Below are 14,169 nucleotides of genomic sequence, written 5' to 3' on the forward strand. Positions count from 1 at the left end.
AATGGGATCTGGCTCAGGGAGGGCTTTCCTGATCTTCCCTAGGTTTGCCTTCCCTGTGAGCAGCCCTCACTGTCCTCTGCCTTCCCCATTGAGCTGCAGGGTGACTAAGGTCAAGCAGGAGCCTCAGTGGGAAGGTGCTGAGGAAGGTTCATGTGAGAAGTGGCTGGGGGAGCCCTCAAGAGATGGAAGTTAGGCCGGGCACAGTGGCTCACGCCTGTAATCCCAACACTTCGGGAGGCAGAGGTGGGCGGATCACTTGAGGTCAGGAGTTTGAGACCAGCCTGCCCAACATGGTGAAACCCTGTCTCTACTAAAAATACAAAAATTAGTTGGGGATGGTTGCACACACCCATAGTCCCAGCTACTTGGGAGGCTAAAGCAAGAGAATCGCTTGAACCCAGGAGGTGGAGGCTGCAGTGAGCCAAGATCACACCACTGCACTCAGCCTGGGTGACACAGCAAGACTCTGTCTCAAACAAAAATTTAAAAAAGAGATGGAAAGCTGGGCGTGGTGGCTCACACCTGTAATCCCAGCACTTCGGGAGGCCAAGGCAGGAGGATCTTCCGAGGTCAGGAGTTCAAGACCAGCCTGGCCAACATGGTGAAACCCCGTCTCTACTAAAAATACAAAAAATTACCTGGGCTTACGGCAGGCACCTGTAATCCCAGCTACTCGGGAGGCTGAGGCAAGAGAATCACTTGAACCCAGGAGGCGGAGGTTACAGTGAGCCGTGATCGTGCCATTGCACTCTAGCCTAGGTAACAAGAGCGAAACTCTGTCTCAAAAAAAAAAAAAAAAAAGATAGAAGTGAGAAGTCTGTGGCTGGCCTACTGAGTGTCCACACATACACCCCTTACCCCACCCGACTGGTCTTCACAATCGATGCTCCCCCAACAGCCAGCGGTCCTGGAGTCCAACCTCCCAGAAGGATCACCCATTCCCACCACTCTCAAGGTCAGAGCCTGGCTTTTGGGGGAAAGGGCAGTGCTGTCTCCAGGGCCTCTGCACCCAGGGACAGTGTCTGTCCCACCCCTGGAGTGCCAACCGAGTTGGGAGACTCAGCACTGACTTCACCCCAAAATCCAAGTAAGCTGGGTATTGCTTAAAATCAGGGGCCAGGCGTGGTGGCTCACACCTGTAATCCCAACACTCTGGGAGGCCAAGGCGGGTGGATCACCTGAGGTCAGGAATTTGAGACCCGCCTGGCCATCTCTACAAAAAAAAAAAAAAAAAAAAAAAAAAGCGGGTATGGTGGTGCACACCCATAGTCCCAGCTACTCGGGAGACTGAGGCAGGAGAATTGCTTGAGCCCAGGAGGCAGAGGTTGCAGTGACCTGAGATCGTGCCACTGGGCTCCAGCCTGGGCGACAAGTGCAAAACTCTGGCTCCTGCAGCCAGATTTCCGTCTCCTCCCCAGGAACCAGCTGCCTTCCTTCTGGAGCTAACTCATTCTCATCCCACAGCTCCAGCATAATGGTTTCTGGCTCAGGGAGGCCTTTCCTCATCTGCCCTAGGTTTGCCTTCCCTGTGAGCAGCCCTCACTGTCCTTTGCCTTCCCCGTTGAGCTGCAGGGTGACCAAGGTCAAGCAGGGGCCTCAGTGGGAAGGTCTAAAAAATAAAAATAAAATCAGGCCAGGTGTGGTGGCTCATGCCTGTAATCCCAACACTTTGGGAGGTCAAGGCAGGAGGATCGCCTGAGGCCAGGAGTTCAAGATCAGCCTGGGAAACATGGTGAGACTGTCTGTATTTTTTTATTTTTTAAAGTAAAACTAGAAGTGATACCCGAGCTCTATGTATTTGTCATAAATTAGGTCACATTCTCCCTGGAGGGAATCCAAGGAGGCAAAGTAGTTGGGTGGCCCTGAGGGTGCAGTGTCACAGGTAAGGCTGGTCCGAGGACAGCTCCCACCTCTTTATGGGAGGAGCTGGAGTCACCGCCTTCTTCTCAGTGGCTGCTACAGCAGAGCTGGAGGAGGGAAAGACTTCAGTGAGGGTTTCCAAAGAACAGTGTGGAAAGATCTGAGGGAGCCCACACCTGCCCCAGGACAAACACACCCACAGGGACTTTCTGGACCTGCAGGGCAGACTGCAGGACAGACAGCAGGGTGTTCCAGAATGCCAACCCCTCCAACGCGGCCCCTCAGAGGATCAGCCAACGCCAGGTGGTAGCTGGCAAGCCCCCTCTCTCCCCTTAGCCCTGTATGAACCCCCTGCTGTGGCCCCCAGGCCCAGAACCCACCGTAGAGAGATGGGCTCCTCCCTTCCCACTTTTGGTCTCCAGTGTACACCAGGCCCCCACCCCCATTCCTGCTGCCCCTCAAAACAGGATGCTGGCAGAAGGGCCAAGCGATCAGGTGACACTGGCCTCCAGCTCTTCCTGCCTCAGACTGGGCAAGAACTGCATGGCAGGCGCTACTGTGTGGGCACAGAGCCAGGAAGATGGGGCACCGCCCTCAGGAAGACTCAGGCTGGTGGGGCTGAGAATCCATGCGCCAATGGCAACTGTGAAACACATCTCTGGCCCAGAGCTGACCAAGAGGGAGCCCCCAGGAGACCCTGTGCCGGCGAGTCCAGGACGAGCACCCTCCCCTCTCACCCCACTCACCTGGGCCTGTGGGGCTCACACACCTCACAGCCTAAGCAAGAAAGGAAGCAGGAGGGTGGGGTGACGGAGGAGGCGCCCCAGGGGTGGAGGCACAGGACCTCCCAGGAGCCTCAAGGAAGTGGAAGAGGCAGAAGTGGTCTCCCTGGGAAATGCAGACATCTCTGGGGGCATGGCAAGGGGCTGTGTGGGAACAAGGTAGCTTGCCACACTCTGGTGCTGGACTCCAGTGAATCAGGTGACAACAAGGACCACTTCACTGAGTTCCTTCTTTTTGAGAGACTCTTGCTCTGTTGCCCAGGCTGGTGTGCAGTGGCACAATCTCAGTTCACTGCAACCTCTGCCTCCCAGGCTTGAGTGATTCTCTTGCCTCAGCCTCCCAAGTAACTGGGATTACAGGTATGCGCCATCAGTCCCGGCTAATTTTTGTATTTTCTTTCTTGTTTATTATTTATGAGACAGGGTCTCACTTTGTCACCCAGGCTGGAGTGCAGTGGCGCGATCTCAGCTCACTGAAGCTTCCTCGACCTCCCAGGTTCAAGAGATCCTTCTGCCTCAGTCCTTTAAGTAGCTGGGACTACAGGTGCACACCACCACACCCGGCTAACTTTTGTATTTTTTGTAGAGATGCAGTTTCACCATGCTGCTCAGGCTGGTCTTGAACGTCTGAGCTCAAGCGATCCACCCACCTCGGCCTCCCAAAGTGCTGGGATTACAGGCGAGAGCCACAGCGCCCCTAACTTTTGTATTTCAGTAGAGGCAGGGTTTCACCATGTTGGCCAGGCTAGTCTCGATCTCCTGACTCCTAGTGATCTGCTCACCTTGGCCTCCCAAAGTGCTGGGATTACAGGCGTGAGCTACCATGCCCAGCCTAAAAAATTTTTAATAGAGACGGGGTCTCGCTGTGTTACTCAAACAAGTCTAGAACTCAAGCAATCCTCACACCTCAGCTTCCTGAGTCACTGGGATTACAGGCACACACCACTGCACCTGGCCTATTCACAGAGTTCTTTTTTTTTTTTAATTTTTATTTTTGAGATGGAGTCTCACTCTGTCACCCAGGCTGGAGTGCAGTGGCGCGATCTCTGCTCACTGCAAGCTCTGCCTCCCGGGTTCACACCATTCTCCTGCCTCAGCCTCCCGAGTAGCTGGGACTACAGGCACCCGCCACCACGCCCAGCTAATTTTTTGTATTTTTGGTAGAGATGGGGTTTCACCATGTTAGCCACAATGGTCTCGATCTCCTGACCTGGTGATCTGCCTGCCTCGGCCTCCCAAAGTGCTGGGACTACAGGCGTGAGCCACCGCGCCCGGCCCTCACAGAGTTCTAAGTACAGAGCAGGCCCTGCCTGACCTCATTACCTCCCAGATCTCAGCACACTGCAAGTCTAGCATCCGTGTTTTATACATGAAGAAACCAAAGCTCAAGAAGGCTGAGGGACTGCCCACACCGTGAGTCGGCTGTAAAGCCCAGACCCCAATGGGAGTCCAGGCAAACTGGTTTGAAATACTGCTTCTGCTTACTGCTGCCTGTGTGACCCAGGCTAGTCACTTGGCTTCTGTGAGCCTCGATTTCCTCTTCTGCAAGAGGGGCCATCACCATCTAACTGGTGTAGTTAGTAGGAGGTAGGCAGGACACTGACTCTGTGCCAGGCTCCAAGAGTTTACAAATATTAATTATGAGGACTAGCCCTCATAACAGCTTTCTGAAGTAGATACTATTAGAGTCCCTATTTAATTAAGAGAAGACACCTGAAACCAGGGACCAAACTACTTTTTTGTTTTTTTTTTGAGACGGAGTCTCGCTCTGTCGCCCAGGCTGGAGTGCAGTGGCGCAATCTCGGCTCACTGCAAGCTCCGCCTCCCAGGTTCACGCCATTCTCCTGCCTCAGCCTCTCCGAGTAGCTGGGACTACAGGCGCCCGCCACCACGCCCGGCTAATTTTTTTTTTTTTGTATTTTTAGTAGAGACGGGGTTTCACCGTGTTCTCGATCTCCTGACCTCGTGATCCGCCCGCCTCAGCCTCCCAAAGTGCTGGGATTACAAGCGTGAGCCACCGCGCCCGGCGGGACCAAACTACTTTTTGAGAGGAGCCCAAGGTTTATACAATTCTCTCTCTGAGAACAATACATGGCCGGGCACGGTGGCTCACACCTGTAATTCCAGCACTTTGGGAGGCCGAGGCCAGAGGACCACATAAGGTCAGGAGTTCAAGACCAGCCTGACCAACATGGTGAAACCCCATCTCTACTAAAAATACAAAATTAGCCCGGTGTGGTGGCGTGCGCCTGTAATCCCAGCTACTTGGGAGGCTGAGGCAGGAGAATCGCTTGATCCCAGGAGGTGGAGGTTGCAGTGAGCCAAAATTGCGCCATTGCACTCCAGCCTGCGCAGTAAGAGTGAGACTGTCTCAAAGTAAATAAATAAAATAAGAATTCATAATTATATAAACAGTAATGTCTCAGCTTTTCACAGGACCCTTGGAGGGACCCTGGAACTTCATCTGTTTTGTAGGATGCTGAGTCCTGGCTGAGGCGCTAACTTCTACCCTCCTCTGGGTTGGACTAAATGAGCTCTTGCTAAGCATGGTGACTCTCACTTGTAGTCCCAGCTACTCGGGAGGCCAAGGCAGGAGGATCGCTTGAGCCCAGGAGTTTGAGAACGGCCTGGGCAACAAAGCAAGACACCATCTCTACAAAACATTTAAAAATTAACCCAGGCTGGGCGCGGTGGCTCACGCTTGTAATCCCAGCACTTTGGGAGGCCGAGGCGGGCGGATCACAAGGTCAGGAGATCGAGACCACGGTGAAACCTTGTCTCTACTAAAAATACAAAAAATTAGCCGGGCGTGGTGGCGGGTGCCTGTAGTCCCAGCTACTCGGAGAGGCTGAGGCAGGAGAATGGCGTGAACCCGGGAGGCGGAGCTTGCAGTGAGCCAAGATCGCGCCACTGCACTCCAGACTGGGCGACAGAGCGAGACTCTGTCTCAAAAAAAAAAAAAAAAAAAAAATTAACCCAGCATGGAGGCCGGGCATGGTGGCTCATGCCTGTAATCCCAGCACTTTGGGAGGCCAACGCAGGCGGATCACGAGGTCAGGAGATCGAGACCATCCTGGCTAACACGGTGAAACCCCATCTCTACTAAAAATACAAAAACTTAGCCAGGTGTGGTGATGGGCACCTGTAGTCCTAGCTACTAGGCAGGCTGAGGCAGGAGAATGGCTTGAACCCCTGGGAGGCAGAGCTTGCAGTGAGCAGAGATCGCGCCACTGCACTCCAGCCTGGTGTGGGAAAAAGAAAGAGAGATCAGATTGTTAATGTGTCTGTATAGAAAGTAGACATAAGAGACTCCATCTGTAACCCTACCCCCAACCCTGTGCTCTCTGAAACATGTGCTGTGTCAACTCAGGGTTAAATGGATTAAGGCTGTGCAAGATGTGCTTTGTTAAACAAATGCTTGAAGGCAGCATGCTCGTTAAGAGTCATCACCACTCCCTAATCTCAAGTACCCAGGGACACGAAACACTGCGGAAGACCGCAGGGACTCCTGCCTAGGAAAGCCAGGTATCGTCCAAGGTTTCTCCCCATGTGATAGCCTGAGATATGGCCTCGTGGGAAAGGAAAGATCTGACCGTCCCCCAGCCCGACACCGGTAAAGGGTCTGTGCTGAGGAGGATCAGTAAAAGAGGAAGGAACGCCTCATTGCAGTTGAGACAAGAGGAAGGCATCTGTCTCCTGCTCATCCCTGGGCAATGGAATGTCTCCATGTAAAACCCGATAGGAGATAGGGGAAAACCGCCTCAGGGCTGAAGGTGGGACATGCGGGCAGCAATACTGCTCTTTAAGGCATTGAGATGTTTATGTGTATACATATCTAAAGCACAGCACTTAATTCTTTACATTGTTTATGATGCAGAGACCTTTGTTCACGTGTTTAACTGCTGACCTTCTCTCCACTATTATCCTATGATCCTGCCACATCCCCCTCTCCAAGAAACACCCAATAATGATGAATAAATACTAAGGGAACTCAGAGGCCGGGTGGATCCTCCGTATGCTGAGCGCCGGTCCCCTGGTCCCCTAATTTCTTTCTCTATACTTTGTCTGTGTCTCTTTCTTTTCCAAGTCTCTCATTCCACCTAACTAGGAACACCCACAGGTGTCGAGGGGCAACCCACCCCTTCAGCCTGGGCAACGCAGGGAGACTCCATCTCAAAAAAAAAAAAAAAAAAAAAAAAAACCGGCCGGGCACAGTGGCTCACGCCTGTAATCCTAGCACTTTGGGAGGCCGAGTCCGGTGGATCACAAGGTCAGTTTGAGACCAGCCTGGCCAAGATGGTGAAACCCTGTCTCTATTGAAAATACAAAAATTAGCTGGGCGTGGTGGTGGGCACTTGTAATCCCAGCTATTTGAGAGGCTGAGGCAGATAATTGCTTGAACCCGGGAGGCGGAGGTTGCAGTGAGCCGAGATCACATCACTGTACTCCAGCCTGGGCGACAGAGTGAGACTCCGTCTCAAAAAAAAAAAAAAAAAATTGACCCAACATGGTGGCATTAATCTGTAACACCAATTACTGGGGAGGTCGAGGAAGGAGGGGAGGATCACTTCAGCCCAGGCGTTCAAGGCTGCAGTGAGTGACGATCGCGCCATTGCACTTCATCCTGGGCAACAGAGCAAGACTGTCTCTAAACACGAATAAATGAGCTCTTGGACAAAAAGCTCCCAGCAGCACAGTTCCTGACGCAACTGATGGCTTACTAAGTAGGATCTTGACAAGCACCCTTTCTGCAAGTTGGGGAGATAGAGTGGGTTGCAGGAGGGGGCCGTGGGGACTGTGGTGAGCAATGCTGGGGATCCTCACCTCTCTGCTGGCTTGCCTGACACCAGCGCCTTCTGCGAGGACATGATGATGGAAGGGGGCACAGATTCCCGGCGGCCATCGCGAGTGCAATAGTAATTGTCGGAGAGCTTGTGGCTAGGACCCACAGGGAGCTTGGGAGGAGGCTGAGTTCTGAGGGGAAAAAAGATCAGCACTAAAGCAAAGGGACAGTCACTGTCATGGCCCCGCTGTGGGCCCATCACCTCAGTCACAAAATGTGGGATCTACAGCCAGCTACTGGGATAAGCCACAGGCTGGGGGTGTCCCTTGGTACACTGGCAGGGACATATGCCTGGGGAGGGGTCCTGGGGCCAGAAGCAGATGGTGGCCCCTGCTCTGGATGTGAAGATGCCACCCCCAGGGACCCCACCTGTCCCGAATGTGGAGGGTACAGAGGACCCTTTCTGAGGCTCCCAAGGCCCGGGACATGTTCCCATGCCCCCTACCCCATGGCTGAGCTTGGCAGCCAGCCTCACCTGACTTAGCCCACTCTGAGTGGCTTTTTCCCCTAAGGCCAGGCTCTGGACGCCCTGCGTTTCCTGTTATTTCAGGAAGTCTCTGGAGAACCCTGCTAGGATCAAGGCCCAGTACTCAAAGAACACCTTGGCCTTGGAGCCTGTCCAGATCTCTGCATTTCCTGCCACCATGTGGCCAGGCAACTCCTCTCTGGAGCCCAGAGAGGGGTGAACAGAGCTCAGTCTTGGCTTGAACTAAACCCTGGGCTGGATTTACCTGGAAACCTGAGGCCTTAAAAGAAATGCTCAAAACAAGGATGGTCACGGTGGCTCATGCCTGTAATCCTAGCACTTTGGGAGGCCGAGGTGGGTGGGTCACTTGAGGTCGGGCGTTCGAAACCAGCCTGGCCAACACTGCAAACCCCATCTCTACTAAAATACAAAAATTAGCCAAGCATGGTGGTGGGAGGCAGAGGTTGCAGTGAGCTGAGATCGCGCCACTACACTCCAGCCTGGCGACAGGGCGAGATTCCATCTATAAAAAAAAAAAAAAAAAAAAAAAAAAAAAGCTCAAAACAAAAGAGGGGCTTTCCAGAGAGAGGTAGCAGAGAAGACGGCAAAAACCGTAAATTGATCTGTTTCCACTTAGCCATGTCTCTAAGTCACTTTTTTGTCTGGGAACTGTTTCACCAGAATTTAATTTTTTTCTGAGGCAGTGATCATATGCACTGCAGCCTGGATGACATATGCAATCATATGATTGCTTGAGGAGTGATCATAACTCACTGCAGCCTCAACCTCCTGGGCTCAAGCAATGTTCCCGCCTCAGCCTCTCAAGTAGCTGGAACTACAGGCGCACACTACATCTGGCTAAAAACAATTTTTCTATTTTTGTGGAGTCGGGGGTCTTGCTATGTTGCCCAGGTTGATGTCGAATTCCTGGCCTCAAGTTATCCTCTCACCTTGGCCTCCCAAAGTGCTGGGATTACAGGTGTGAGCCACCACTCCTGGCCTTTTTCTTAAAACAAGTGTCACTGTATTTTTAAAAAATAAGAAACATAAAGTAAAAAATGTTTAATATTAAAAGCAATATATTATGTGAAAGACTTTGCTTAAGGAGGCTGGATGTGGTGGCTCATACCTTGGGAGGCCAAGGTGGAAGGATTGCTTGAGGCCAGGAATGGTTTTTTTGTTTGTTTTTTGTTTTGAGATGGAGTCTCACTCTGTCGCCCAGGTTGGAGTACAGTGGTGTCATCTTGGCTCACTGCAACCTCCACCTCCCAGGTTCAAGCGATTTTCCTGCCTCAGCCTCCCAAATAGCTGGGACTACAGGCGTGCGCCACCATGCCGGCTAATTTTTGTATTTTTAGTAGAGATGGGTTTTAACTATGTTGGCCAGGCTGGTCTCAAACTTCTGACCTTGCGATCCGCCTGCCTTGGCCTCCCAAAGTGCTGGGATTACAGGCATGAGCCACCATGCTCAGCCAGAGGCCAGGAGTTTAAGATCAGCTTGGGCAACATGGTAAGACCTTGTCTCTATAAAAAATTTTAAAAATTAGCCAGGCATGGTAACATGTGCCTGTAGTCCCAGCTACTTGGGAGGCTGGAACAGGAGGATCACTTAGGCCTGGAAGTTCGAGGCTGCAGTGAGCTATGATTGTGCCACAGCACTCCAGCCTGGGTGACAGAAACCCAGTCTTAAAAAAAAAAAAAAAAAAAAAAAAAAAAAAAGGCCAGACGCAGTGGATCACGAGGTCAAGCAATCAGACCGTCCTGGCAAACATGGTGAAACCCCGTCACTACTAAAAATACAAAAATTAGCTGGGTGTGGTGGCGTGCGCCTGTAGCCCCAGCTACTAGGGAGGCTGAGGCAGGAGAATCACTTGAACCCAGGAGGCCGAGATTGCAGTGATCCGAGATCCGCCACTGCACTCCAGCCTGGCGACAGAGACTCCATCTAAAAAAAAAAAAAAAAAAAAGACCAATAAAACATCCAGATGAATCACTAGAGGGCGCCATCATCCTAAAAAAGTCAAAACTTTCCCAAAGCCATTTCCTCAACTGGCCCACAACTACCCTGATAGAAAACCAACTGGGGGGGTCGGGGAGTGGGGGGGAGAGAGCATCAGGAAGAATAGCTAATGGATGCTGGGCTTCATACCTAAGTGATAGGTTGATCTTTGATCTTTGCAGCAAACTACCATGGCACGTTTACCTTTGTAACAAAACTGCAAATGTACCCCAGAACTTAACGTTAAAGTGAAAACAAGCCGGGCACAGTGGCTTACGCCTGTAATCCCAGCACTTTGGGAGGCCAAGGTGGGCGGATTACGAGGTTAGGAGTTCCAGACCAGACTGGCCAACATGGTGAAACCCCGTCTCTACTAAAAATACAAAAAATTAGTCGGGCGTGGTGGCACATGCCTGTAATCCCAGCTACTTGGGAGGCTGAGGCAGGAGAATGGCGTGAACCCAGGAGGCGGAGCTTGCAGTGAGCCGCGATTGCGCCACTGCACTCCGGCCTGGGCGACAGAGCGAGACTCCGTCTCAAAAAAAAAACAAAAAACAAAAAACAAAACAAAAAAAAGTTGAAAACAAAGTTTGATACTTCTAATATTTGGAATTAGTCACAACATATAGGCATTCACATAAATTTGGTTATTTTAATGCTATTTTTCTTCCTTTCATTATAATCCTCAATGACTGCCTTACCTCTGCCTACCTCTTTGACTTCATAGATTATACCATCATCCCTTTCCCTCAATGGGTTCCATCCATACTGGCCTCCTTCCTACTCAGGCTCTGTCCGGCCTGACAGTCTTAGCCTTTCCTGTTCCCTCTGCTCAGAATGTTTTTTCTCTGTTTCTTATTTTTTTGAGACAGAGTTTTGGTCTGTCACCCAGGATGGAGTGCAGTGGTGCGATCCCAGCTCACTGCAATATCCATCTCCTGTGTTCAAGCGATTCTCCTGCCTCAACCTCCCGAGTAGCTGGGACTACAGGCGCGCGCCACCACGCCCGGCTACTTTTTGTATTTTTAGTAGAGAGGGGGTTTCACTGTGTTGGCCAGGCTGGTCTCAAACTCCCGACCTCCTGATCCGCCTGCCTCGGCCTCCCAAAGTGCTGGGATCACAAGCGTGAGCCACCGAGCCCGGCCAGAATGTTTTTTCAATAATTATTCTTTGAATGGGTCCTTCCCATCATTCAGGTGACTCAACTGTCAATTTCCAAAGAAAGATCTTTCCCAATCAACTGACTTTACGTAGCCACCCTCCAGCTTCCACTTACTTTGTTTTGTCTTCAAAGCATTCCAGAACAATACTACCTGCTGTGTTTGTTTCCCTACTATGCCTCTCCCTAGGATGTGGCATCCATGAAAGAATGTGGGTAAGAACTTCCCTGATTCAAAAAGTTAAACCCAAGTCTGAGGTCATACATAACAGGGGCTTGTAAATATCAACTAATATTTTAATATAAATGAGTCTGAAATCAGGACACTTCTGGGTTCAAGTCCCCGTTGCCACTTTTTAGCTTCTGAGTGACTTCAGGCAAATGATTTAGCCTCTCTGGACCTCTTTTTTCATCTGTGGCTTGGGGATAACACTGACTAACATGGCCACGCTGAGCACTGCAAATCTAGCCTGATTCCCACTCGGAATGCACGCCCGGCCTCGCTGTTTCAGGAGGGCTGTCCTCCGGAGTTCAGCAAGGTTAAAGGCAAACCTCTGCCTCCACAGCCTGGCAGGGGACTGGTGGCAGGATGTCAGCCCTGCGTTTCAGGGGTCTGAAGGAACACAGATTTTGTTTTTGGTGGAGAAAGGACAGAGCCAGAGGCTGGGCAGCGAGCGGGGCCTGCTCACCGCTTGGAGATCTCCTGGTAGCGCAGCTGCAGCTTCGCCTGCAGGTCTTGCTGTGGGAAGAGGAGAGGGGAGGTCGGCCTGCAAGGCACCCCAGGAGAGAGGAAAGGACAGGGCGAGGGAGCAGGGATGGCCCGGGGATACGCATTTTAAGGGAAGGCAGGGGATGAACACTCGGGGAAAGGGATGTGGGTCCTGCAGGTGAAGAGGAAAGCCAGAGTCCGGGCCCACAGAACTAAGGCTAAGAAGGTCGGGGACTGGGGAAATCCCAGGCCTGAGTGGTTCCCAGGCCAGGAGAGGGTCCCGGGTTGAAGGGGTCACGAGTTGGGGGCTCCCAGGGAGATTCGGGGAGAGCGAAGGGTCCCGGCTTAGGAAGGAGGTGAGGACCAGAAGCGGGTCCAGGACACATGGAGCCCGAAGCCCCCCGTGGTGCAGCCCTGTCGGCCCCGCGCACCCCGGACATCCAGTTCCGCAGCCGCTGGATGAGACGGGTGGCGGACGCCATCTTCAGTCCGCGATGCTGAAGGGCGCCGCCGGTGACGTCTCCACCGCTGGGGTGCTGGGAAACACGCGGCGTGGTATCGCGAGAAGGGAGTGGGCGGGGCTAGAACGTCCTATAAGGGCTCTCCCCGAAGCACGTGACTCCTCTCCGCCAGAACGCCGCCGCGCCGCCATCATGGACACCAGCCGTGTGCAGCCTATCAAGCTGGCCAGGGTGAGGTGGGGGCCCGAATTTGTGGGCAAGGGGAGGGAGTAGAGGAGCCAAACGGGCCGGGTCTGAACCCAGCTTCTTTCCTCCAGGTCACCAAGGTCCTGGGCAGGACCGGCTCTCAGGGACAGTGCACGCAGGTAATCGGGTGGGGGCATTCGGCCGACTGCCGGGGACCTAAACCCTGATGTGACCCCTACCCTGCCCTAACCCCTGCCAACCGGAATCCGGGAGCCGATGCTCATTTCATCCCAGGGTTCTGATGGTTCCTTTTAACGATCTGTGTTCTGGCCCCGACACGTTATCTGAATTCATATCTGCTTCCCACTCCGCGGTGCCATTCCGCGGCCCGCCCTAACTTCTTCCTCCACTCCCTGGTGGGGACCCGTAGGTGCGCGTGGAATTCATGGACGACACGAGCCGATCCATCATCCGCAATGTAAAAGGCCCGGTGCGTGAGGGCGACGTGCTCACCCTTTTGGAGTCAGAGCGAGAAGCCCGGAGGTTGCGCTGAGCTTGGCTGCTCGCTGGTGGGTGCAAAGAGGACACCCCTTGGATAGACCTTTTGGTTGGTGGTAGGGAGGCTTCGTTAAGTCCCGGGTGAGAGGGTTTGGGAGGCAGAGTCTACAGAGACTGACAAGAGGGAGGCGGGAGTTTGCCAATTGCTGCAGGGCCTGTCAACATCTCGTTTGGGTCTGTTTTACAGGGTCTTGGATGTTGGGTTCGACCACTTGGCCGATGGGAATGGTCACAATGTGCTCCTTTTGTTTTTTGCCCGCCACACGGAATGGAAATGCTCCTTTAAATAAAGCGTTTGTGTTTTAAGTTAACTCGGGTTCTTGTCTGGGTTATGCGACTAGGGTTTCTCTGGGTTTCTTGAGTGGCTCCCAGGCGGTCACCGATCCTCCGCACTCTGGAAATCCTGGCCGTGCGGTCTTGCCAAACGAAGCTTTTCCTTTTTGAGGCGGGGGGTCGTGTTTGTATATTGCACCCTCTACCCCAAACAAAACACAAGCGTAGTAGGAATGTTTTATTAGCAAAGAAGTTTCAGAGAGTGGGTGGACCAGGGCTATATCACTTGGTCCCCACCTCACCTTGGTGGGGCCAGGGTGAGCCCCTTCCTGCCAGTCACCCCAACTGAAATTGCCTTTCTCTTCAGCCAGTGTTAGCTTCTGAGCAGAGGACCCTGGACCCTTCTGTGCGCCAAAGGCTGACGTGACTGAGGAGGAGATCTCCCCACAGCTAGTTGTAGTGAGCCAGATGAGGCAGCTCACTGAATCTAGGGGCTCTCTCTCCACTGTCACCGCATTCTCCTTCACCAGATGTGGCTGTCTGGGAGCCAGGGGGTGACTCGCTCTGGAGAGAGGGGAAAAGAGGGGGGCCTACTGCAATCTCCTTGAGGCAGGAAACGTGGGATTCAGCCCCAGCCTCACTTAGTGGAGGTTCTTTTACCATGGAGCCAGGCTGCCTGGTTTGTATCCTATCTCTGCCCCTTCTGACCTGGAAGAAGTGCTTGACCTTCCTCCCACATCCCTTCCAGTGGGGTGAGTACAGGTGTTCCTCAGTTTACAGTGGGTTACGTCCCAGTGAGTACATCATAGGTTGAAAGTATTGCAAATTGAAATGTGTTTAATACACCTAATCTACCAAACATCACAGCTTAGC

General features: G+C 52.6%; 2 protein-coding genes across 2 annotated transcripts; one reads left to right on the plus strand and one right to left on the minus strand.

Annotated features, from left to right (window-relative positions):
• Window positions 1–1,733: 1,733 nt before the first annotated feature.
• On the minus strand, window positions 1,734–12,387 carry NDUFA7 (NADH:ubiquinone oxidoreductase subunit A7). The gene is made up of 4 exons (XM_032169553.2): window positions 12,250–12,387; window positions 11,799–11,848; window positions 7,467–7,616; window positions 1,734–1,967 (listed from the first exon to the last, which is right to left on the minus strand). The coding sequence occupies exons 1-4, from the start codon at window positions 12,298–12,300 to the stop codon at window positions 1,877–1,879; spliced, it is 342 nt and encodes a 113-aa protein (XP_032025444.1). The 5' UTR covers window positions 12,301–12,387; the 3' UTR covers window positions 1,734–1,876.
• Window positions 12,388–12,432: 45 nt separating this feature from the next.
• On the plus strand, window positions 12,433–13,334 carry RPS28 (ribosomal protein S28). Its single transcript, XM_032169552.2, has 4 exons — window positions 12,433–12,510; window positions 12,597–12,644; window positions 12,896–13,034; window positions 13,211–13,334. The coding sequence occupies exons 1-3, from the start codon at window positions 12,472–12,474 to the stop codon at window positions 13,016–13,018; spliced, it is 210 nt and encodes a 69-aa protein (XP_032025443.2). The 5' UTR covers window positions 12,433–12,471; the 3' UTR covers window positions 13,019–13,034; window positions 13,211–13,334.
• Window positions 13,335–14,169: the final 835 nt, after the last annotated feature.

This window comes from Hylobates moloch, unplaced genomic scaffold (genome assembly GCF_009828535.3).
Source record: "Hylobates moloch isolate HMO894 unplaced genomic scaffold, HMol_V3 SCAFFOLD_12, whole genome shotgun sequence".
Classification (NCBI taxonomy): domain Eukaryota; kingdom Metazoa; phylum Chordata; class Mammalia; order Primates; family Hylobatidae; genus Hylobates; species Hylobates moloch.

Coding starts and splice junctions, on each gene's coding strand:
- NDUFA7 (XM_032169553.2), bottom strand. CDS start 12,300: ATGGCGTCCGCCACCCGTCTCATCCAGCGGCTGCGGAACTGGATGTCC. Junction 11,849..12,249: donor TGCGGAACTGGATGTCCGGG/GTGCGCGGGGCC, acceptor CTCTTCCCACAG/CAAGACCTGCAGGCGAAGCT. Junction 1,968..7,466: donor TCAGGCAAGCCAGCAGAGAG/GTGAGGATCCCC, acceptor TCCCTCCTCCAG/CTCTGCTGTAGCAGCCACTG.
- RPS28 (XM_032169552.2), top strand. CDS start 12,472: ATGGACACCAGCCGTGTGCAGCCTATCAAGCTGGCCAGG. Junction 12,511..12,596: donor AGCCTATCAAGCTGGCCAGG/GTGAGGTGGGGG, acceptor TCTTTCCTCCAG/GTCACCAAGGTCCTGGGCAG. Junction 12,645..12,895: donor CTCAGGGACAGTGCACGCAG/GTAATCGGGTGG, acceptor GGGGACCCGTAG/GTGCGCGTGGAATTCATGGA.